The sequence below is a fragment of the Entelurus aequoreus genome, linkage group LG10 (genome assembly GCF_033978785.1).
Source record: "Entelurus aequoreus isolate RoL-2023_Sb linkage group LG10, RoL_Eaeq_v1.1, whole genome shotgun sequence".
Lineage (NCBI taxonomy): Eukaryota > Metazoa > Chordata > Actinopteri > Syngnathiformes > Syngnathidae > Entelurus > Entelurus aequoreus.
Window position 1 is genome coordinate 50,832,535 of NC_084740.1, and position 26,274 is coordinate 50,858,808.

Here is a 26,274-nt window from a genome sequence, read left to right on the forward strand (position 1 = left end):
CACTTGACAGGATCGTGCCAGTTCTCGCCACAATTGAAGCTGCAGAAAAGAAATAAAAAATGTTTTGAAACTTGCATACATTTACAGATAATTCACTTTTTTGGCCCAAAAAGCTCCCCCCACATACCAGAATTGACGGCCACACTTGCACCTCACAGGTTTGGCATCTGGGTACTGGACTTTGACAACATGATGGCAGTCTGGCGCAGGGCACCACTTTAACAGTCGATTGCACTGAAAAGGATACACAAAATGTTCACGTCACACTGCTTTCACTAGCAGCTTATACTTACTATATACAAACCCCGTTTCCATATGAGTTGGGAAATTGTGTTAGATGTAAATATAAACGTAATACAATGATTTGAAAATCCTTTTCAATTCATATTCAATTGAATGCAAGACAAGATATTTGATGTTCAAACTCATACATTTTTTTTTTTTTGCAAATAATAATTAACTTAGAATTTCATGGATGCAACACGTGCCAAAGTAGTTGGGAAAGGGCATGTTCACCACTGTGTTACATGGTCTTTCCTTTTAACAACACTCAATAATCGATTGGGAACTGAGGAAACTAATTGTGAAGCTTTGAAAGTGGAATTCTTTCCCATTCTTGTTTTATGTAGAGCTTCAGTCGTTCAACAGTCCGGGGTCTCCGCTGTCGTATTTTACGCTTAATAATGCGCCACACATTTTCGATGGGAGACAGGTCTGGACTGCAGGTGGGCCAGGAAAGTACCCGCACTCTTTTTTTACGAAGCCACGCTGTTGTAACACGTGCTGAATGTGGCTTGGCATTGTCTTGCTGAAATAAGCAGGGGCGTCCATGAAAAAGACGGCGCTTAGATGGCAGCATATGTTGTTCCAAAACTTGTATGTACCTTTCAGCATTAATGGTGCCTTCACAGATGTGTAAGTTACCCATGCCTTGGGCACTAATGCACCCCCATACCATCACAGATGCTGGCTTTTCAACTTTGCGTCGATAAGTCTGGATGGTTCGCTTCCCCTTTGGTCCGGATGACGCGATGTCGAATATTTCCAAAAACTATTTGAAATGTGGACTCGTCAGACCACAGAACACTTTTCCACTTTGCATGAGTCCATCTTAGATGATCTCGGGCCCAGAGAAGCCGGCGGCGTTTCTGGATGTTGTTGATAAATGGCTTTTGCTTTGCATAGTAGGGCTTTAACTTGCAATTACAGATGTAGCGACCAACTGTATTTAGTGACAGTGGTTTTCTGAAGTGTTCCTGAGCCCATGTGGTGATATCCTTTAGAGATTGATGTCGGTTTTTGATACAGTGCCGTTTGTGGGATCGAAGGTCACGGTTATTCAATGTTGGTTTCCGGCCATGCCGCTTGCGTGCAGTGATTTCTCCAGATTCTCTGAACCTTTTGAGGATATTATGGACCGTAGATGTTGAAATCCCTAAATTTCTTGCAATTGCACTTTGAGAAACGTTGTTCTTAAACTGTTTGACTATTTGCTCACGCAGTTGTGGACAAAGGGGTGTACCTTGCCCCATCCTTTCTTGTGAAAGACTGAGCATTTTTTGGAAAGCTGTTTTTATACCCAATCATGGCACCCACCTGTTCCCAATTAGCCTGCACACCTGTGGGATGTTCCAAATAAGTGTTTGATGAGCATTCCTCAACTTTATCAGTATTTATTGCCACCGTTCCCAACTTCTTTGTCACGTGTTGCTGGCATCAAATTCTAAAGTTAATGATTATTTGCAACAAAAAAAAAATGTTTCATCAGTTTGAACATCAAATATGTTGTCTTTGTAGCATATTCAACTGAATATGGGTTGAAAATGATTTGCAAATCATTGTATTCCGTTTATATTTACATCTAACACAATTTCCCAACTCATATGGAAACGGGGTTTGTATCATGTTCATAGCTTACCTCTACAAAACTATTTGTAATTAAATGCTGGTACTTCAACTTCACTTTTGAATCGGTTATGAGTCGCCTGTAAGACATGACAATAGTTTTCTTAGGTTTCCTTTCGATAGCCTCAACACATAAATTGCAGAAGGACAATAGTTGCTGTGAAATTCAAACATTTCTGGCAAAACAAAGAGATAAAATATATATACATTTGAATAAACTTTTGTAAATGTTATGCTTTGCAGATAGATCAATTAGAAGAATGTACTTCGTTAGTGGGCAACACCATAAAGCTATGTAGGTTAATACAATTAGTGTCAGCTTGTGAGCCGCCATGAGAGCTAAATCAGGTATGTGTCTTTGCAAAACTTAAAAAAAACTGTCTTTTCTTAAAAGTTGCTCACTTTTCTGATCAGTAAGACCATACTTACATGACTGTGTTGTCATCAACCAAAATGTCACAACTATGAGCAGGACAAGAAATAGTCTGATAGTGAAAGACAAAATACACATTATTAGTGAGACCTCCAGTAAAAATACTGAGCATATTTATGAAGGAAAACATGAGAATTATACCTGTCCCATCCCTTCTTCTATGATCTTAGTAGTCAGGTAATCACCCCAACACTGCATGCAGAACTTGTGTCCACACTCCAGGCCAGTAAAATACTATAAAAACACATAAAACATGAGTACAGCTGTGTTTTTTAAATTAAAGGACAAATCTTAAAAAAGCCAACATTTTACTTTGTTATGTTTTAATGTGCTGTCCCCTACAGTTGAAATATAAACAATAGTTGTCTTCAGATGGGCTACAAAGAAAACAAAAAGGTAAAAGTCTCAGCTCTGATCATTAACGTGAATAATTATTTCGCATTAAAATTAGGATTTTCAATTTAAGAGCGTGAAACATTTATTTGTGGCAGGTATAGATACGACAGACCCCTGGCACCTATTAGCAAAACATTACAATGCAATGCAATAGTTGGGAAGTGTACTCAGTACTTATGCGACACCAAGCAAAAGATATATTCTTCCCGATAACATATTCACTTTAATGTTAGGTGTGACAAAGCCACTTACAGAGTTGGGAAAATTTAGATAGCAGATCTGACACGGCATGTCCTGTGCAGATGACCGAGTGTTGATCGGAGGACGGATTCGGGGTTTCTTGCTGGGGTTAATGACGTGACACTCTGAGAAAAGCTTGTCTAGGTTGCCATCATAATACCTGTGTAAAGACAACAAAAGAGGGAAAAAAACTAAGAACCGCACATTGCTAGATGGAAAGTTAGGAGTAGACAGTTAGACAGTAGAATGTACTACATGTTCTTACCTTTCCATGAGTTTTTCCTTATCCCAGTTGAAGTGACTAAGAAGTATGCGTGTAATTGTTGCAGGATTCTAAAGAAATCAAGAAACGTGGGGTCAGGTATAGAACTCTTTTTTTTTTTATTATTCAATATCGTCACCCTGTTAAAATAATCACCAAACTTATTTTTACAAGTTTTTCAGGGAACAAAAAACTTCACCAAAAGTGTAAAGTGATAATTTCACCTAAATATGATGTAACAAAGGATGGCTTTTGGCATAGTAATAACACTGTGTGTACATTATGTAAAATAAATGACCTTGGCAATTTTTGAACATGCCTTTGTGACAAGCAAGATAATGGTAACACTTTACTTTGAAGGTGTCTACATAAGAGTCACACAAGCCTGTCCTAAACATGATCATGTATATTAATGTTACTTCAAAGTGGCATTAATTTTCATGACACATCCCTTGTCAAGTCTGACACCTTCAAAATAAAGTGTTACCATATCTTGCTTAAGTCACAAAGGCATGTTCAAAAAATTGCCTAAGTAATTTATTTCCAATAGGCCATTATCTAAAATCACATGATCTTATCAACTGAGGATGTAGGCGATTTTACCATTGGTGACCGGCATCATGAGATGATTTAGGCCAAAAAAATAAAAATAGACAAAAAATAACTTCTGCGATTATTTTAACAGTGTGACGATATGTAAAATGAGAGGTATAGCACACACTGTTCCAATTCAATCATGCATTCCAATAGAGATAGCCACGTCTCTATTGTACAGCAGTTAACAAATTAATCTTTCTGACACAATCCCATAGAAAGATAATATTTTTTTGCAACATACATGAATGTAGACATTTTTTACATATATTGTAATATGTAAGTAGAAAAAAAAGCACAAAATGTAGTTCATCTCTCGAAAAAAAATCCCACAAAACTAAATAAATTAATTGCATTGCCATATTCTGTGAACGTGTATGTCGCAAACAAGAATTGGGCATACACCCTCTGTAACAAAGGTGAACAAATGATGACTTCAAATCAAATGTGTCCCATTGGAACAACAGTTGTGCACTAAAAGTGATACGTTCATTGTGTTGTTTAGGTACTCCAGAGCCAATAGTCCAGTTTCTCTTTAAAGTAAATACAAGAGAACTGATCACAAAGGCAGGGAGAATTATCAGATTATGATGTAATCTTTGAAGTTTTGAATAATATACCGTAATTTCCGGACTATAAGCCACTACTTTTCCCCCTCGTTCTGGTCCCTGCGGCTTATACAACGGTGCGGCTTATTTACGGCCTGTTCTTCTCCGACACCGACGAAGAGGATTTCGGTGGTTTTAGTACGCAGGAGGAAGACGATGACACAATGATTAAAGACTGACTTTTCATATACCGGTAGGCTGGTTATTTTGATAACGTACAGGCGAGCACTTTGTATCACTTTGCACCGTTGTATTATTTGTACTCTGCACGAATGCTGTTCGCCATGTCAAAGATGTGAAAGTTTGATTGAATGATTGAAAGATTTATTGTTAATAAATGGGACGCTTTGCGTTCCCAAACAGTCATCTCTGTCCCGACAATCCCCTCCGTGGTAGCAGGAACCCCTATATACTACGGTAATTACACATCAAAACCCTGCGGCTTATAGTCGGGTGCGGCTTATATATGGAGCAATCTGTATTTTCCCCTAAATTTAGCTGGTGCGGCTTATAGTCAGGTGCGGCTTATAGTCCGGAAATTACGGTAATAGTAATGCAGGTAAGCCTCTCAAACACAATACCCTTATATTTCTCATTACTGTGGTATGTTGACCGATTGTCATTGTAAGGTCCATCCCATCCATCCATTTTCTACCGCTTGTCCCTTTTGTCAGCTGCATTCGGGCGGTAAGCGGGGAGAGTTAATCATCCTAAATTAGTAAACAAACGAAAATAGAATGGACTATGGAAGATCCCTGTCTTTGAGGTATTGTTTGTTAGCATAATTTTGTTCATTTAAAATGTCATTAACATTTCCCTTAACGGAGCTCGCAGCCCAGCATGTACCACGCAAAATAAAAATGCCATATTGGCAGGAAAAATCAGGAGTGAGTTAGTTTCTCGGTCTTTTCTTAGGTTGTTCACTAGGGGTGTAACGGTACACAGACATTTCGATTCGGTACGTACCTTGGTTTAGAGGTCACGGTTCGGTTCATTTTCGATACAGTAAGAAAACAACAAAATATACATTTTTGGGTTATTTATTTACCAAATTTGCTAAATCTTCCACCAAAAATATTTTTCTTAGTGAAATATTTGATGTGAAGTAATGGGAACCTTGGATAGGTCAATAATTCATAATAACATTGATTTTGATTCAATATTATGTTTTGAGCAATGACAGTTTGAAAGAAAAAAAAACAGCTTGTTTTATTAGACAACATTGCAACTTTTTCTAAATTACATTTAACCTTTAAGCTTGTTTATTTCACTTTTGTTATGTTTTAATAGTATTTTTAGAATGTGCCGTGGGCCTTTAAAACATTAGCTGTGAGCCGCAAATGGCCTCCGGGGCACACTTTTGACACCCCTGCTATAGATAATAAATGATAAATGTGATAAATCTATGGAAAAAAAGCAGAGCCTGGCGATGCATGCGCGTTTATCATAACTCTCTCACTCTCTCTGTCTCCGCCCCTCCCTCACCAATGCTGCTGCACGCACAATTTGTTTTGTTTTTAACCACTTCTTAACCCTGAACGTACATTGAAAATACACACAACCCTAACTCAAAATGCCGGACATTTGAGGCATTTAAGAAACTCCGCCCTGACAGCTCCGCAAAAGAAGACATGTCCGGTGAAAAGAGGACGTATGGTCAGTCTATCGTAGCCCGTTAGCTGCTAGCATGCCGTGTGTTGTGCCTCGGTGTGCATTGTTTACACAACGTGTGTTACGCTACTTAATATGTCCTTGTGGAAACTCGTTCGGTACACCTCCGAACCGAACCGGAACCCCCGTACCGAAACGGTTCAATACAAATACACGTACCGTTACACCCCTATTGTTCACACTATGAAAGACAGACGTTGTGCGTTGGGATTAGAGCTGCATGATTAATCAACATCAAATCAACATCAGCATTTTAATTAGTGCCATTATGTAACCGCAAAAGGTGTATTTTTTTTTCTTTTTCCTCCGCCGTCACTGGCATTTGAGTGACAGCCATGTTCGACAATGAGATCGTTTCTCGCTTCAAATAGGGAGAAAGGCATCTCATTCAGTACATCACTCCCAGCACCTGAGCACGGTTTTTTTAACAGCAGAAATACTGGATGCAGTGAGCCCTCTTTTCAGCCATCCACAATCTTTGTCTCGGTGAGAGGAGACTAAAGCGCATGAAGCACTAAAGAGACAATCCCCCTACTCGCCGCACATTAAAAATTAGGAGGAAACAATATAATTACAAAGCCAAATGTCTTGTTGTGGGTATATTTAAGCTTCAAATTGGATGGCGTGCGAGAATACCATGATCACTTGTTGACAACAAACAAAAAGGCAACATTCGACCAGTTTTTGTTTGTTTATTTACGATAAAGTAATTTACCTTCCAATTACAGTAGAATGGTAACAAATCTAATGGATCATAGGTGCGCCTTATATATGAACAAAGTTTTGAAATATGCCATTCATTGAAGGTGCGCCTTATAGTGCGGAAAATACGGTACAAATTGTTCCAACGTGTGGCACCTTGAGACAAGACTATGTTGATTGACAGTCTAAACGTAATTTGTCTTCCTTCAATTGTTATTTTCCCATTTTTATGTAAACATTTTTTAAATCGCAATCGCTATTTTGGGAGGGGAAAAAAAAACACAAATTGGATTTTTTCTCAAAAACGTGCAGCCCTGGCTGGGATGTTAGAACAAATACAGAGATGGGAATGGGAGAGCATTCAGCCGCATTGTCAAAGATCCCGAAACACTTTTACAAGTGGATTACAGTCATAGAAACATACTAGAAGCAAGCAAAAAAACTGATCACTTTGAGATCTCTAACAATGTATTCCATCTGTGTAACTGAACACTTTGTATCAGGTATGAAATAGAACACTTTGTACCCTACACTATCATGTATTTCATGCTCTATCATGTATTTCATGCTCTGTCATTATGCTTCCTGGCGTTTATTTTTGCTTAAGTAAAGGCGCGCTTGACCGGTGTGTTATGCCTCATATTTTGCAGGGCTAACAAGCTAACACATGTAAGCTAAATACTCATTGATCACTTAGCTACAAAGCAATTCACCGCAGAAAGCAAATGTGAAATAAAATTATTGCTCTAATGCTCGATTGCTGCAAATCGCTGTATGTGTTAACAGAAAGGGGGCAATATCTGCTTGAATAAATATTTATTAAAAAAATTGATTCAATGAAAAGTTACCGATACAATAAATACAACTTCAACGTCCCAGTAATGAAGCCTGTATTAGAGAACGCAGCAACGGTTTGTTCAGTCAGATGCTACAAATATGTCTTTAACATCTAGTTGTCTGTATAAAGATGTGAAAACATCATCAATGGAAAGTTCTCTTAAATAATAAATGCTCCATATCACATGATTAGTAAATCACTTTAGTAAGCTTCTGTGCGTTTAGTGTGAAAGATATCCATCCCTCCATCCATTTTCTACCGCTTGTCCCGTTCGGGGTCGCTGGGGGTGCTGGAGCCTATCAGCTGCATTCAGGCGGAAGGCGGGGTACACCCTGGACAAGTCGTCACCTCATCACAGGGCCAACACAGATAGACAGACAATATTCACACTCACATTCACACACTAGGGCCAATTTAGTGTTGCCAATCAACCTATCCCCAGGTGCATGTCTTTGGCGGTGGGAGGAAGCCGGAGTACCCGGAGGGAACCCACGCAGTCTTGGGGAGAACATGCAAACTCCACACAGAATCTAAGAGGTCTTATACCAGACTGAAATGGGACTTTTGTGTTGTGTTTAATATCGGGTTTTCATGACAGATGTATACAGGCAATGAGGAAATGGATGTAAATTCAAGACACTTAGAAATCAAGGTTAAAGGTAATCCTAACAAGAGCACCATGGTAATAGTAATAACAGTGGAAAGTAATTTTCCAACATCACATATAATTATGGGTTTTATGGAATCCTAAGTTATGTTCTACCTGCAAACACATACATCCACACCATCTACACCCATGTGACCTAAAACATGAAAATATTACAAAGTGGAGAGAAACCAAAATACAGTAACTTTTAACAATACTGTTTTGTGTGTGTGTGAACTTCAAACAAACTGAAGAGGATTTGTGAGGTCACTGGACCTGAGAGGGTTCTTTGCTCACACTCTTAGTTTATCCCAAAGATGTTTGATAGGGTTGAGGTCAGGGTTAGCTATAAACTTATTCCACACCAAACCCATTCAAGCATGCCTTTATGGAGCTTGCTTTTGTGCACTAGGGCAGTCACACAGAAACAGAAAAGGGCCTTTCTTTTCCCAAAGTTTTGCAAGTAAATTGTCCAAAAACCGTGAACTGGAGTAGACAAATCCTTGACAAAATGATACACAATCGCTACTTGAACTTATCAGTCGCACTATTAACAACAAAGACTGTTTCCTAAATGTACTTCTCTGCAAAGAGACACATTTGATTTAAGAGGACACTCGGGGCAGTGGACTACTGCAAAGGGGAGACTGTGGCATATAATAATAATTCAGTGTTCAGTGCTGAGGTATTGCTTGTATTCCGACAAATGATTTCTTTCCGGAAGTGAAAACCAGTGGTAGTGAACCAAGCTAAGATGGCTGTTGTACGCACTGAGTACACAGGGTGTCTATATATTCTTGCAAAAAATCCAACTATGCAATGGAATAGATCCCTATACTTTATCAAAAACAAACAGATTTGTCGAGGGATAAAGGATTATTTGACTGTGAGGTTCTCAAACATATAGAACTATGGTGTGCTCCAGACATCATTCTACACAACAAAACAGATGAAAACTTGGAAAACCATGGAGGTCTACAACTTCTTTGTGTGTGACTGGGTCAAAGACATTGGTATCAAGACTCTTATCGGATAAATAATAATTTTTGCTTGGGTAAGGTTACATTTCATGATTTAACTTTGTGTCTCCTGTCATGTTTGTTGCCTGCCCTTGCTGTCGCACACGCCGTTTAGGACTATGCATGTTTTTCCGCATCTTTATCAAAATATAACTATGGATCTCAACATTGTGTATGTGCTGAAAGCTTAATTTATGATCATTGCCTTTAATAAAAGCATAACCCTTTCAGGTTTTGCTCAAATTGGATTTATTTAATTTAGACTTGCCGAGTTGATATTTACAGAATACTAGTAGCAAAAATGTGTTTCAAGAAATACAAATAATATCAAGATGATACTTGAATGGGAAACACTAAACCTTAAAAGTATATCAAACAAACCTTTAACTGCAAACTTGTGCATTCTTCAGCTCTGCTCCCTTGTACTGGAGTGCATGGCACTTTTGTCATCTATTTTCATAACATCTTGCACTCTTTTACCATTGTTGATTACCTCCTGAGGGACTCTGAAGAAACGTTTATCCTTTTCGCGATTTAAACGGTCCGTACAGCCAAAAACAACAAGCATAGTAGTAGTATTCTCGTTTATTCTCTATTCATGTGTCCATGTCTCTACAGATTTAGTTGAAATTTGTCAAAAAATAATGCATTACACTTAATACATCATAGAATAAATCCAGCATTAAAAAGTCACACGGACACAAGATGAATGACAAGTACTGAAGGACTCATGCCCATGCCACTGATTTCACAGTCCTTATATGTAATTTAGTTACTATAGAGCAGTGTTTTTCAACCACTGTGCCGCGGCTAGGGTTGGGTATCGAGTATCGATTGGAACCGGGACTAACTTTCCGATTCTCCCGGAATCGTTCAAAAGTTTAAATTTCGATTCCTAGTTTCGATACCCAGTCCGCCGACCGGAAAAAAGAATAAGTCCGCCGACCGGAAGAAGAAGCCGCTGAACACCAACGAAGAAGCGCCCACCGCCGGAAGTGTTAGCATAGCTGAGCCAATGTAGTTGAGCGAGTCAGTCAAGCATGGATAGCGGGCGTCGGCGGTCGAAAGTGTGGCTTTATTTTACTGAAAAAAATTAAATATCGGCGAAATGTAACACGTGCGACAGGACTGTTTCGTGCTTAGGAGGGTGCACGTCGAACATGATGAAGCACCTCCGATTTCACGGAGTACAAATAAATGCGTGTCCCGTCTTCGACGCGCTGCGCCGACCATCCTCCTCTGCCTCTTCCTCCGACGCCCAGCCTGGCACCTCGGTGACTGCACTGCAGTCCGAATCCGGTAAGTAAAACAATATATATGCAATAAATAATGTGTTTTGCGCCAACGTTGAGGAAGCTAACAAATTAGCCCGCATATTTTTTCATAGACAATTTACAACCTGCTAGCCAGGCTCCGCGATGTGCTCAGCGTACTCCGTTCACCGTAGCGGCAATGGGGAAGATGTCGGTGCCACAGACGGAAGAGTGCCACAGAAAGGTCACTGCACACATAGTCAAAAGACTGCATCCCTTTTCAGAGGTGGAATCTCCAACATTTAGGTTAGTTAAGCAATAACGTTAGAGCTAAGCTAAACAGTAACAGCAACATTACATGTTTGTTTATGTTTGCAGGGATATGGTGAAAACTCTCAACCCAAAATACATACCACCTTCCAGGGACTACCTGTCAAACACATTGATCCCGGCATGGTACAAGAAGAATCGGAACCGAGAATTGTCAGGAATCGGAATCGAAACAAAGAATCGGAATCGTTCGAATTCAAACGATACCCAACCCTAGTCGCGGCACACTCGTGTACCGTGAGATATTGTCTAGTGTGCCGTGGGAGATTATGTAATTTCACCTAATTGGGTTAAAAATATTTTTTGCAAACCAGTAATCATAATCCGCAAATGTGCCGTTGTTGAGTGTCTGTGCAGTCTACAGATCGGCAGAGTAACCGTGTAATACTCTTCCATATCAGTAAGTGGCAGCAGGTAGCTAATTGGTTTGTAGATGTCAGGAACATGGTTTGTCGTGATCACAATATGCAGATGACAGCGAGAGGTAGCGTGCAGTAAAAAGGTATCTAACGCTTAAACCAAAAATAAACAAAAAGGCATTGAAGCTTAGGGATGGCTATGCAAAACGAAACTAAAACTGAACTGGCTGCAACGTAACCAAAAACAGAATGCTGGACGACAGCAAAGACTTACAGCGTGTGGAGCAGGCGACGTCCACAAAGTACATCCGTACATGACAATCAACAACAAAATAGGAGCGCAAGACAAGAACTAAAACACTACACACAGGAAAACACCAAAAAACTAAAAATAAGTCACGGCGTGATGTGACAGGTCGTGACAGTACACCTACTTTGAGACAAGAGCTATAGTGATGCATGGTTGGTTATGGTTTGAATTCATATCCAACAATTGCAAGAACAACTTTTTATTGTCAATATCGGCTGCTGAGTTTAAATTTTAAATGTTTTCTGCTGGTGGTGTGCCTATGGATTTTTTCAATGAAAAAAATGTGTCTCGGCTCCATAAAGGTTGAAAAACACTGCTATAAAGTATGTTTTAGTGTAGGACAAAAACAAAAATAAAGACATCCTAAGAACATGTCTATTTCAAACCAAAATATTACAAATGTTTTAATATAATACAGAATGCTGTAATGCTGCTTCAAACTAATTGCTGAGTTTTAATAATTACGTATTAAAACAGGGGCCTAGTTACTACATGACAGTGAATGCATGTTATGTAAAGTGTTGCACAACAATAACTGTTTTATTCATTATTCCTTTAATATAGCAAAAAGCTAATGGAGTCCCACTACACATCAAGGACCTGTTTTATCCTGAAAATCTTGTAACTGTTAAAAAATGAAAACATCTGTCAGCCCCTACATAGAGTTGGATATAGAGAACATACAAACCCTTTATTTATTAAATCACAATTATTGAAATTCAACGATTTGGTGCATTTGCAAACAGCTAAAATGATGTACAAACCTGCTACCCAGGAATGTACAACAATTCTTCTCAACAAAAGAGAAATATAACCTTAGAGGAAAATCCAATTGAAGACATTTGTATGCTCGTACAACACTTAAAACCTTTAGTATATCAGTATGTGGAATTAATTTATGGAACGGTTTAACCAAATAAATCAAACAAAGGAACAATATAATTCAGTTTAAGAGACGGTTCAAACTAAAAGTGGTCACAAAGTACAGAACAAAAATTATGATGAACATCTTGAACCTTTTTTTTATTAAAACAAAGATTATTTATGTATTTAATGTGTATGTTACTATTAGGGGTGTGGGAAAAAAATTGATTCGAATTTGAACCGCGATTCTCATGTTGTGCGATTCAGAATCGATTCTCTTTTTTTTTTAAACTATATTTTGTTTATTTTTCTTCTTTTTTTTTAAATTAATCAACCCAACAAAACAATACACAGCAATACAATAACAATGCAATCCAATTCCAAAACCAAACCACACCCAGCAACACTCAGAACTGCAATAAACAGAGCAATTGAGAGGAGACACAAACATGACACAGAACAATTTAAAAGTAGTGAAACAAAAATGAATATTATCAACAACAGTATCAATATTAGTTACAATTTCAACATAGCAGTGATTAAAAATCCCTCATTGACATTATCATTAGACATTTATAAAAAATTTAAAAAATGACCAATATAGTGTCACAGTGGCTTACACTTGCATCGCATCTCATAAGCTTGACAACACACTGTCCAATATTTTCACAAAGATAAAATAAGTCTAATTTTTGGTTAATTTAATAGTTAACGTGTACAGCTCCACTAATGGACATTGGAGTGTTATTTTAGGTGTACAGCTCCACTAATGGACATTGGAGTGTTACTTTCAAAGGCAAAATCTTCAGACGTAAACACAAATAACTTTTGTAAGTCCTTCAGAAGAACTTTATTTCTAGCTTTGAACATCACTAATAGAGTATACAATTCTACAATGTCTTTTAGTTTTAATAATCCTGACCTAATGAAGAGTGGATTTGTGTGGTCTCTATATCCTACTGTAAAAATTATACGAATGGCTCTTTTCTGTGAAAGAAATAAAGGCATTATGTTGCTGTGATATGTATTTCCCCATATTTCTGCACAATAATTGAAATAAGGTAAAATAATTGAGCAATATAACATTCTCATTGTATTATACGGGAAACTGTATCTAACCTTGTTCAAAATAAATAAACTTTTAGATACCTTATTTTTCACATGCAATATATGAGCTTTCCATGTCAACTTTTCATCTAAGATGACCCCCAGAAATCTGATTTCAGACACCTTCTCAATTTTCACATTGTTTATGGATAAACTAACTTCTATCTTTATTTTATTACTGAATACCATAAATTTAGTCTTTTCCAAGTTTACAGATAATTTCTTTACATCAAACCACAATTTTAGTTTAACCATTTCCTCTTCAATATTATCGGCTCAGATTTTCAAGTCATCTCCTGAACAATATAAATTTGTATCGTCTGCGAATAATACGTACTGTAAAATTTTCGAAACCTCACAAATACCATTTATATATAAAATAAAAAGTTTAGGTCCTAAAATCGAACCTTGTGGAATTCCACATTCAATATTCATACATTCTGACCTATGATCATCGATCTCAACATATTGCTGTCGTTGTTGTAAATAGCTGGTTAACCAGTCCAGTGCAACTCCTCTAACTCCATAAGTATATAATTTAGAAATGAGAATTTGATGATCTATAGTGTCGAATGCCTTCTTTAAATCAATGAAAACTCCTATTGTGTATTTATTTTGATCAATTGCAGTTGTAATATCTTCAATAATGTTGAATTATGATGATATGATATAATGATGGTTACACCAAAAAGTAACGCTATGAATCGCGTTTTTCCAAGTTTTTGGGGAATTTTTATGCTATTTCCAAGCATCACCTTTTTATTATCGTTGATTTCAAATGGTCAAACTAATGCATATTATATATGCATGCCCTAGTAAACAAAAAAAAAGTCATATTTATTTTGATTGTTACGATTGTTACATTTTGAAGTACATTTGTGCAAGTGGTTGCGAATGTACCCATTACCAGAGCTGTACACTAAAACTAATTTACATTATTGCAATCAGTTGATAAAACATTGTCCTTCACAATTACAAAAGCTTTTCACAAAAATCTACTACTCTGCTTGCATGTCAGCAGACTGGGGTAGATCCTGCTGAAATCCTATGTATTGAATGAATAGAGAATCCTTTTGAATCGGGAAAATCTAGTTTTTGAATCGAGAATCGCGCTGATTCGAAAAAAATCGATTTTGAATCGAATCATGACCCCAAGAATCGATATTGAATCAAATCGTAGGACACCCAAAGATTCGCAACCCTACTTACTATAGTATATCATTTATTTGTTCACTGTTCTGTTACAGAGACTGGGGTAGATCCTGCTGAAATCCTATGTATTGAATGAACAGAGAATCGTTTTGAATCGGGAAAATATCGTTTTTAAATCGAGAATCGCGTTGAATCGGAAAAAAAATCGATTTTCAATCGAATCGTGACCCCAAGAATCGATATTGAATCGAATCGTGGGACACCAAAATATTCGCAGCCCTACTTACTATTGTATAATATTTATTTGTTCACTGTTCTGTTACAGAGACCGGGGTAGATACTGCTGAAATCCTATGTATTGAATGAATAAAGAATCGTTTTGAATCAGGAAAATATCGTTTTTGAATCAAGAATCGCATTCAATTGAAAAAAATCGATTTTCAATCGAATCGTGACCCCAAGAATCGATATTGAATCGAATTGTGGGACACCCAAAGATTTGCAGCCCTACTAACTATTGTATATAATGTATTTGTTCACTGTTCTGTTACAGAGACTGGGGTAGATCCTGCTGAAATCCTATGTATTGAATGAATAATCGTTTTGAATCGGGAAAATATCGTTTTTGAATCGAGAATCGCGTTGAATCGGAAAAAACAAAAAGATTTTCAATCAAATCGTGACCCCAAGAATCGATATTGAATCGAATCGTGGGACACCCAAAGATTCGCAGCCCTACTTACTATTGTATATTTTTTATTTGTTCACTGTTCTGTTACAGAGACTGGGGTAGATCCTGCTGAAATCCTATGTATTGAATGAATAGAGAATCGTTTTGAATCGGGAAAATATCGTTTTTGAATCGAGAATCGCGTTGAATCGGAAAAAAACGATTTTCAATCGAATCGTGACCCCAAGAATCGATATTGAATCGAATCGTGGGACACCAAAAGATTCGCAGCCCTACTTACTATTGTATATTATTTATTTGTTCACTGTTCTGTTACAGAGACCGGGGTAGATACTGCTGAAATCCTATGTATTGAATGAATAAAGAATCGTTTTGAATCAGGAAAATATCGTTTTTGAATCAAGAATCGCGTTCAATTGAAAAAAATCGATTTTCAATCGAATCATGACCCCAAGAATCGATATTGAATCGAATTGTGGGACACCCAAAGATTCGCAGCCCTCCTAACTATTGTATATAATGTATTTGTTCACCGTTCTGTTACAGAGACTGGGGTAGATCCTGCTGAAATCCTATGTATTGAATGAATAGAGAATCATTTTGAATCGGGAAAATATCGTTTTTGAATCGAGAATCGGAAAAAAAAAAAATCGCTTTTCAATCGAATCGTGACCCCAAGAATCGATATTGAATCGAATTGTGCGACACCCAAAGATTCGCAGCCCTACTAACTATTGTATATAATTTATTTGTTCACTGTTCTGTTACAGAGACTGGGGTAGATCCTGCTGAAATCCTATCTATTGAATGAATAGAGAATCGTTTTGAATCGGGAAAATATCGTTTTTGAATCGAGAATCGCTTTGAATCGGAAAAAATAGATTTTCAATCGAATCGTGACCCCTAGAATCGATATTGAATCGAATCGTGGGACACCCAAAGATTCGCAGCCCTACTTACTATGGTATATTATTTATTTGTTCACTGTTCTGTTACAGAGAACAAGGACATTGGATAAAATTGCTATGGTATTAAAAGGGGTAGGATTAAATCAGCTCTGCTTCCTCCTACTCCTTTTCGGACGTGCTGTAATGAAACAACTGGAATTGTGTGATGCATTACATTGTATCGTCGAAATAAACTGAAACTGAACTGACTTAACGGGGGAATGATATAAAAGCTTATCAAAGTAAACGGCCTAGCATGAAGTGCTCGACTAATTCGATGACCAAGCTTTTCGTCAAGTGGTAAAATGAGACTGTCGGTGTTGTAATTAACTAACTATGCGTTATTTACAGCGAGGTTGTAGCCTTAGCAGACAGAAATGTAGTGTATTTGGTTCCTCGTGAATCGTTTTTTTAAGCAATTGATAAACTAGTTGAGAGTTAGCTATTTAGCAAGGTGGCTAACTGTGAGCTAGCATTAGCTTGGCAACTTCTCAATAGGGATTAGACTACTTCCTGGACCAACATCAGAAAGGTGCATATATCTTCACATTTACAACATATACGAGTGAATTGAATGAAGCAATTGTCGATAAGTTGAAGTCCGTGTTCTTGGCTATTCGTGGTGAACCTGTCAACTTCCAGCAAGTAAACTACACCTAGTAAGCTAAGCTAAGCTAACATCCATGGCCTGTTTACGGTTCACCGGAGCTGGACCTCGGCGTTTCCTGGCCGTGACGTCAAAGAAATCTTGTCTACATACCTGGATGATCTCGTTGACCTCCTTGATACACTCCACCATATGCTGGAGGATCTGCTCAGCAGTCAAAACCTCGAAGCTGTAGTCCTCCTCCTCTTCGTCGCCGGGGCCTTGGCCGCCTCCGACGGTATCGCCGCACTCATCTCGTTCCCCGCCGGCCACCACCGGATCGACCAGCTCCACCTCGCCGAGCTCCAGGGTGTCGTCCTCGGGCTCCTCTTCGCCGCTGTCCTCGCTACATTCCTCCTCTTCGTCGTCGTATTCATAGTTATAACCCTCGTCTGAGTCCATTCCTAGGGTGGTTATCAACTTGTGACAAACTCACCTATGGTGGTTAATACACAGTGTGGGAAAAAGCGGCTGATGGCGGAATAAGGCGAGGAGCGAAGTGATCCCAGCTTGTTTTTCCGGCAGCTGCGAAAATAACAACAAAACGTCGCCGCTGTTAAGCCAACAAAGAGAGACGGCGTCACAAATTGACGACGCGCTGACGTCACACGGACTGTACAGGAACCCACGAAACAGACTGTATTCAAAATTAAAGCCGCCTGGACGTGACGATACATGTCCTGCTTCCACAAAACGTTTCCAAGTATTTCATATTTCTGCGGACTAAATTAGAGTAAAATTAAGCAAAACGTCAAGCCTTTATTGAAGAAGTACGGTGGTTTCAATGTGTACCTGCATTTAATAAAATAATGCTATTCGGCAACAGCAAAAAAGAAAGGAAAACACAAATACAAATTAACGGAGTTTAAATTGATAGAGTAAAATAAATCACATTTTTGTGTGTAATAATAGATGATAAAAATAACTGAAAAACTCAAAATATGCAACATCCATCCATTTCCTACCGCTTGTCCTTTTCGGGGTGGCGGGGGAGGGGGGGGGGGTGCGGGAGCCTATCTCAGCAATATTTCTATATGGAATAATACAAACCCCGTTTCCATATGAGTTGGGAAATTGCGTTAGATGTAAATATAAACGGAATACAATGATTTGCAAATCATGTTCAACCCATATTCAGTTGAATATGCTACAAAGACAACATATTTGATGTTCAAACTGATAAACTTTTTTTTTTTGTTGCAAAAAATCATTAACTTTAGAATTTGATGCCGGCAACACGTGACAAAGAAGTTGGGAAAGGTGGCAATAAATACTGATCAAGTTGAGGAATGCTCATCAAACACTTATTTGGAACATCCCACAGGTGTGCAGGCTAATTGGGAACAGGTGGGTGCCATGATTGGGTATAAAAACAGCTTCCCAAAAAAATGTTTAGTCTTTCACAAGAAAGGATGGGGCGAGGTACACCCCTTTGTCTACAACTGCGTGAGCAAATAGTCAAACAGTTTAAGAACAACGTTTCTGAAAGTGCAATTGCAAGAAATTTAGGGATTTCAACATATACGGTCCATAATATCATCAAAAGGTTCAGAGAATCTGGAGAAATCACTCCACGTAAGCGGCATGGCCGGAAACCAACATTGAATGATCGTGACCTTTGATCCCTCAGACGGCACTGTATCAAAAACCGACAACAATCTCTAAAGGATATCACCACATGGGCTCAGGAACACTTCCGAAAACCACTGTCACTAAATACAGTTGGTCGCTACATCTGTAAGTGCAAGTTAAAGCTCTACTATGCAAAGCGAAAGCCATTTATCAACAACATCCAGAAACACCGCCGGCTTCTCTGGGCCCGAGATCATCTAAGATGGACTCATGCAAAGTGGAAAAGTGTTCTGTGGTCTGACGAGTCCACATTTCAAATTGTTTTTGGAAATATTCGACATCGTGTCAACCGGACCAAATGGGAAGCAAACCATCCAGACTGTTATCGACGCAAAGTTCAAAAGCCAGCATCTGTGATGGTATGGGGGTGCATTAGTGCCCAAGGCATGGGTAACTTACACATCTGTGAAGGCACCATTAATGCTGAAAGGTACATACAGGTTTTGGAACAACATATGCTGCCATCTAAGCGCCGTCTTTTTCATGGACGCCCCTGCTTATTTCAGCAAGACAATGCCAAGCCACATTCAGCACGTGTTACAACAGCGTGGCTTCGTAAAAAAAGAGTGTGGGTACTTTCCTGGCCCGCCTGCAGTCCAGACCTGTCTCCCATCGAAAATGTGTGGCGCATTATGAAGCGTAAAATACGACAGCGTAGACCCCGGACTGTTGAACAACTGAAGCTCTACATAAAACAAGAATGGGAAAGAATTCCACTTTCAAAGCTTCAACAATTACTTTCCTCAGTTCCCAATCGTTTATTGAGTGTTGTTAAAAGAAAAGGTGATGTAACACAGTGGTGAACATGCCCTTTCCCAACTACTTTGGCACGTGTTGCAGCCATGAAATTCTAAGTTAATCATTATTTGCAAAAAAAAAATAAAGTTTATGAGTTTGAACATCAAATATCTTGTCTTTGTAGTGCATTCAATTGAATATGTGTTGAAAAGGATTTGCAAATCATTGTATTCCATTTATATTTACATCTAACACAATTTCCCAACTCATATGGAAACGGGGTTTGTATAAATACAGTCTATTATACAGCATTATTCACATGTGAGTAATAAAAATGGTCTATTATACAGCCTTATTCACATGTGAATAATTTAAATACAGTATTAAAAAAATTAAGCAAATAATGTTCGAAACCAGGGTCTGCAACCTCCATGCATCTCCTCTGGCTCCTTGTTGTGGCTCCCTCATATTTTACCCCGGAAAGAGAAAAGTTTGCATTTTAAAAAAAAAAAAGATATAATTTCTGACTGTCCGTGAGGCTGTGAATGCACACATGCCGAGTCCTGAGACGCAAGGAAGGCATGTAAAGGACACTGGAAGCCTGTGTGTTGAGTGCAGCTTCTCCAGTGTGCAACCCCGTGGGTAAAATAAACATGAATACTTGCCAAAATAGTAAAGAGTATATGAAAAATAGTTTAATTCTACATGGAAATACTGCTTTTCCTGTAAAAGAAAAAAGATCAAAACTTTTAAAAGCTGTGTTACGTTTTGCGGCTCTATACTATTTTTCTTTAGTGGAAGAGGTGGCAAAATATATTTTTTGATAGTAAAGGTTGCACTCCCCTGTTCTAGACCAAAAATCACTGCACATTCTGTATTGGTGGCTAGTGTTACCATATCAGTTATTGTGTAGAAAAGTTCCCAAACGTTTTTCACCAAGTACCACCTCAGAAAACAGTTGGCCCTAAAAGTACTACCATAATGACCAACAATAAAATACCGTAGCATTGTAGGCTTAAGTATTCATGAAAAACAAAGCACATTTATTTTTAAGCACTATTTTTATATTTTTGGCCACTGTAACATTACACACAGTTATTTGAATACGAATAAAGTGATTATTTGGCGTACTACTAGATGGAGCCCACATACCACAATTTGAGAATCACTGGTGTATAGAAATATAGGGAAGTAACTAAAGACACAGGAGGTAGTAATTGGATGGATACATTAAACTAAAAAAATATGATACATTCACTAATTGTGTTATAAAAAAGATCAGTTCCACAAAACGTTTCAAGTAGTTCATATATTTGCTGACTAAATTAGAGTAAAATTAAGCAAAACGTCAACATTTATTTAAGAAGTATGGTGGTTTCAATGTGTACCTGCACCCTTTATTACATTTAAGACTGCACTTGCTATGCTTGAATCGCAGCAACACTAAAATAATGCTATTCGGCAACAGCAGGAGAGAAAGAAAACCACAAATACAAATTGACGAAGTTGAAATTGAAAGAGTAAAATAAATCCCATTTTTGTGCGTAATAATAGATGATAAAAATAATTGAAAAACTCTTATAAAATATGCAACATATGGCGGCAAAAACTATTTCTATATGGAATAAAGCAAATTGTGTTCGAAACCAGGGTCTGCAACCTCCATGCACCCCCTCTGGCTCCTTGTTGTGGCTCCCTCATATTTATTTTACCCGCAGTGAGAAAAGTTAGCATTTTTTAAAAAGAGTTCTATAATTTCTGACTGTCCGTGAGGCTGTGAAAGCACACACGCTGAGTCCTGAGACACAAAGAGGCATGTAGGTTAGCTGGACTGGTCACTTTGGGACCTGGTTTTGCCGCCAGGTGTCGCGCCCTTGTGACAGACTTGTCTTGCAGCCAACAAGAATGTGTTTGAGGTTAGCTGGAGATGGACACAGGGAGGATGTGGGGTCTTCTACATACCACTGTTTGAGGTAAGTGGGGGAGGGAAGGACATCATAAGTGGAGCGTAAGATGAAGCTGAAGTGAACTGCCTTCATGCCCAAGAACTCCCTCCATGAGACCTTTCTCCTCTCAACTCTTTCCCAGCTCCTCCACTGTCCTTGCTTGACTTGTGAGACAGCCTTTGCACATATTTCCGCCTGCTCGTGCCGACGTACCTCCACAACCAGCCGGTGTTGCTAAGCTGGAGCAGCCGTATATGCCACAACGGTCTGCTCTCACCAAGGCCCAGGCTTCCTCTCCCCTGAGTAGTTGCCGCTGCAGTCCATTTCCTTCCGGTCACCAGGGTAGGAGCTGTTTGGGAAACGCGTGGGTCACAAGACTCTGTTAGCATAATTTCCAGCCCTACCTTTGCACACTTAAACTCCTCTACTAGGAAACAGTAAGCTCCAGAACACCTTTTTCATACAGTCCGATGTTACTGAAGCATTTGGGAAGACCCAGCCACTTCCTGGCAAATGAGCTAACCACCCTCTCCAACTTTTCTGCCTTTGTGGTTGGTACGTCATAGATGGTAAGAGGCCACAGTAGCCTGGGTAGCAACCCAAATTGGGGGCACCACAGCTTCAACTGGCCAGAAAGCATGGTCTTATCGATATTTTCAAGGCCAGTTATGGTATCCTGCTTGAGCTAGTCCACCTGCTCTGTGTCTTTGAGGGTGGCATGATATCAACGTCCAAGACCATTGACAAGCTTCTCAGACACTGTTGGTATAGCCTCCTCACCCACACAGAATTGATGTTCCATTCGCTTCCCCCTCACAACCGAGATGCTTCTGGACTTGCTTGGCTTTATTTCCATCCGGGCCCTCTAGATGTTTTCTGGATACAGCCCTAATAAGGACAATTCGGTATAGAAAATAGGTGAATTAAAGTAGTAAATGTATTAATTGTCAAATATACACAAAATATGTGTATGAAATAATTGTACACATTTGCTGAAATGTAATCAAAATTAAAGAATGTCCTTGATATTTAACTCTCTTATAAGGCTACATGTTCAAAGCTAAACTGGTAGAGAGCGTAAGAAACCCAAACGATGGCCACAACGGTCTGCTCTCACCAAGGCCCAGGCCTCCTCTCCCCTGAGTAGTTGCCGCTGCAGTCCATTTCCTTCCGGTCACCAGGGTAGGAGCTGTTTGGGAAACGCATGGGTCACAAGACTCTGTTAGCATAATTTCCAGCCCTACCTTTGCACACTTAAACTCCTCTACTAAGCTGGAAACAGTAAGCTCCAGAACACCTTTTCCATACAGTCCGATGTTACTGAAGCATTTGGGAAGACCCAGCCACTTCCTGGCAAGTGAGCTAACTACCCTCTTCAACTTTTCTGCCTTTGTGGTTGGTACGTCATAGATGGTAAGAGGCCACATTAGCCTGGGTAGCAACCCAAATTGGAGGCACCACAGCTTCAACCGGCCAGGGACCATGGTCTTATCGATGTTTTCAAGGCCAGTTATGGTATCCCTATTGAGCTAGTCCACCTGCTCTGTGTCTTTGAGGGTGGCATGATATCAACTTCCAAGACCTTTGACAAGCTTCTCAGACAAGGTTGGTATAGCCTCCTCACCCCCACAGAATTGATGTTCCATTCGCTTCCCCCTCACAACCGAGATGCTTCTGGACTTGCTTGGCTTTATTTCCATCCGGGCCCTCTGGATGTTTTCTTGCAGCTTGTTCAGCAGCCGCCTAGCACACACCTTGGATGTGGTGAGGATGGTCATATCATCCATATAGGCTCTGATGGCCGGGAGACGAAGACCTGATTTAATCTTCTGACCTCTTACCACCCACGTAGAGGCTTGGATGATGACCTCCATAGCCATTGTGAACGCAAGAGGTGAGACGGTTCACCCTGCCCTTATTCCTATTTCAAGTCGCTGCCATGCTGTGGGACACTCACAGGCATAGCTGTAGGTCCCGGGAATAGGCTTTGACGAGGCCAGTTATGGCATCCGGGACACTGAAATGGTGGAATGCCACCCAGAGGAGATCATGAGGAAATGACCCAAAGGCATTTGCTAGGTCCAGGAACAAAACATGGAGATATCTTCCACACTTTTTGGCAGCTTGAATTTGACTCCATATCATGTTCATGCGCCTCGAGAAGCCTGGAATCCCTGCTTTTTGTACCAAAGTATCAATGTATTGGTTCTTTTCCAGGTAGGTGGCCAGCCTGTGAGCCACTACACTGAAGAAGAGTTTTCCTACAACATTGAGAAGCCCGATTTGGCGAAACTGGCTGATGTCTGCAGAGTTATTAAAAATATACAGGGTAGTGCCAAAGAGTCAGACAATCTGGTTTTGTAGAACATGCAGAGTTGGTTCCCTACTCGCGTGGGTCTTTACATGATACTTTGGTTTCCTCCCATTTCCCCAATACATGCATGTTAGGTCAGTGAACACTCTAATGAAGGGGTGCGCAAAGTAAAAATTTGTCAATAGGCCGCGGGCCAAATAGTAGGAGGTGTTAAGTTCCATACCACCATAAATAAGGGAGTGGAGATCACGTTTTTGACAAACTGACAAATAATATTTTTTAAGTTATTGAACTAGTTAACCTTCCCGACATGATTGTGTGAGCTTGAAAGAGGCCAGTATCCATTACCATTAAATTGTCACATCAATTGTTTGTGTGGTCAAAGGCCTACTGAAACCCACTACTACCGACCACGCAGTCTGATAGTTTATATATCAATGATGAAATCTTAGCATTGCAACACATGCCAATACGGCCGGGTTAACTTATAAAGTGCAATTTTAAATTTCCCGGGGACCTTCCGGTTGAAAACGTCTACGTATGATGACGTTTGCGCGTGACGTCGATGGTTGAGGCGGAAGTATTCGGACACATTGTATCACAATACAAAAAGCTCTGTTTTCATCGCAAAATTCCACAGTATTCTGGACATCTGTGTTGGTGAATCTTTTGCAATTTGTTTAATGAACAATGGAGATGGCAAAGAAGAAAGCTGTAGGTGGGATCGGTGTATTAGCGGCTGGCTGCAGCAACACAACCAGGAGGACTTTGAGTTGGATAGCAGACGCGCTATCCGACGCTAGCCGCCGACCGCATCGATGATCGGGTGAAGTCCTTCGTCGCGCCGTCGATCGCTGGAACGCAGGTGAGCACGGGTGTTGATGAGCAGATGAGGGCTGGCGTAGGTGGAGCGCTAATGTTTTTATCATAGCTCTGACGAGGTCCCGTAGCTAAGTTAGCTTCAATGGCGTCGTTAGCAACAGCATTGCTAGGCTTCGACAGGCGGCACAGCATTAACCGTGTGGTTACAGGTCCAGTGTTTGGTTTGGTGTCTCCTGATAGTAGTATTGTTGATCTTCTGTCTATCCTTCCAGTCAGGGGCTTATTTCTTTTGTTTCTATCTGCATTTAAGCACGATGCTATCATGTTAGCTCTGTAGCTAAAGTGCTTCACCGATGTATTGTCGTGGAGATAAAAGTCACTGTGAATGTCCATTTTGCGTTCTCGACTCTCATTTTCAAGAGGATATAGTATCCGAGGTGGTTTAAAATACAAATCCCTGATCCACAATAGAAAAAGGAGAAAGTGTGGAATCCAATGAGCCCTTTTACCTAAGTTACGGTCAGAGCGGAAAAAAATATGTCCTGCACTACACTCTAGTCCTTCACTCTCACGTTCCTCATCCACAAATCTTTCATCCTCGCTCAAATTAATGGGGTAATCGTCGCTTTCTTGGTCCGAATCACTCTTGCTGCTGGTGTAAACAAAGGGGAAATGTGAGGAGCCTTTCAACCTGTGACGTCACGCTACTTCCGGTACAGGCAAGGCTTTTTTTTATCAGCGACCAAAAGTTGCAAACTTTATCGTCGATGTTCTCTACTAAATCCTTTCAGCAAAAATATGGCAATATCGCGAAATGATCAAGTATGACACATAGAATGGATCTGCTATCCCCGTTTAAATTTTTAAAAAAAATTTCAGTTTTTTTCCAGGCAGAATTTTGCCATGGGAGGATACAGCCCTAATAAGTACAATTGGGTATAGAAAATAGGTGAATCAAAGTAGTAAATATATTCATTGTCAAATATACACAAAATATGTGTATGAAATAATTGTACACATTTGCTGAAATGTAACCAAAATTAAAGAATGTCCTTAATATTTAACTCTCTTATAAGGCCACATGTTCAAAGCTAAACTCTGGTAGAGAGCGTAAGAAACCCAAACAATGGTGCTATCACTATTTTTAAGGTGGCACTTGGTGCGGAAAGTCTGAGAACAATGACATGTTTTAATATTCCAAAATGTAGTAATTTCCATTCTGCTACTGTAATGTCAGATCCAGTGACCTGCAAGTATAGTTTTCATTTAAACATGGGAACTTTGTGCTGGACTACAATAATGATTGTAATGTCTGCGGTTCTACTTATAACGTATTCCCAGTACAAACAGTACATATTTATTGATTCACACCTGCAGGTGGCAGTGCAGAGTGTTCTAACACATTTACCCATAATCAACACATGGCACTGTACACATGTCAATTAAAATATTTTAAATATACATAATATAAACGTAATGCTTATGAAATGTAAAAACGTATCTGTTCTAAAATGCACAAAATAGTTCAAAACAAGATTTTGCAGCTTTATTTTAAAGAATCTGAAATAAAAGTCTGACTATGTATCTGCAATGGAATAGCTTCACATAATTCCCATGAGCTCGTCACATTTCCTATGTTATTAACGTGTTCCTTGCTATTAAACAGGGCTGACATGACTTTGCTCCGAAGCGAGACAAGTGAATTACTCCTTGTGTGGATTACATTAGTGGCTGCAGAAGGCAAGGCGTGGCAAACCTCGCTGTAGTATAGTGCTGACACCTCAGTCCTCCTACTTCATCTTGGTCAACCATTCCCTGTCACTGCCTGGGATCAAGTGCTGAGCGATGC

General features: G+C 39.4%; 1 protein-coding gene across 1 annotated transcript in view; it reads right to left on the minus strand.

The window, feature by feature from the left end:
- arih1 (ariadne ubiquitin-conjugating enzyme E2 binding protein homolog 1 (Drosophila)) overlaps positions 1-17,581 on the minus strand; it is a 48,442-nt gene extending 30,861 nt beyond the window's left edge. The window contains exons 1-8 of the mRNA XM_062061131.1: positions 17,088-17,581; positions 3,240-3,307; positions 2,987-3,134; positions 2,480-2,572; positions 2,335-2,390; positions 1,919-1,985; positions 128-234; positions 1-39 (exon numbers count right to left, since the gene is read on the minus strand). The exon at positions 1-39 is cut by the window's left edge and continues 4 nt beyond it. Coding sequence (XP_061917115.1) covers positions 1-39; positions 128-234; positions 1,919-1,985; positions 2,335-2,390; positions 2,480-2,572; positions 2,987-3,134; positions 3,240-3,307; positions 17,088-17,375 — 866 coding nt within the window. The 5' untranslated portion in view covers positions 17,376-17,581. The remainder of the gene's footprint in view (positions 40-127; positions 235-1,918; positions 1,986-2,334; positions 2,391-2,479; positions 2,573-2,986; positions 3,135-3,239; positions 3,308-17,087) is intronic.
- Positions 17,582-26,274: the final 8,693 nt, after the last annotated feature.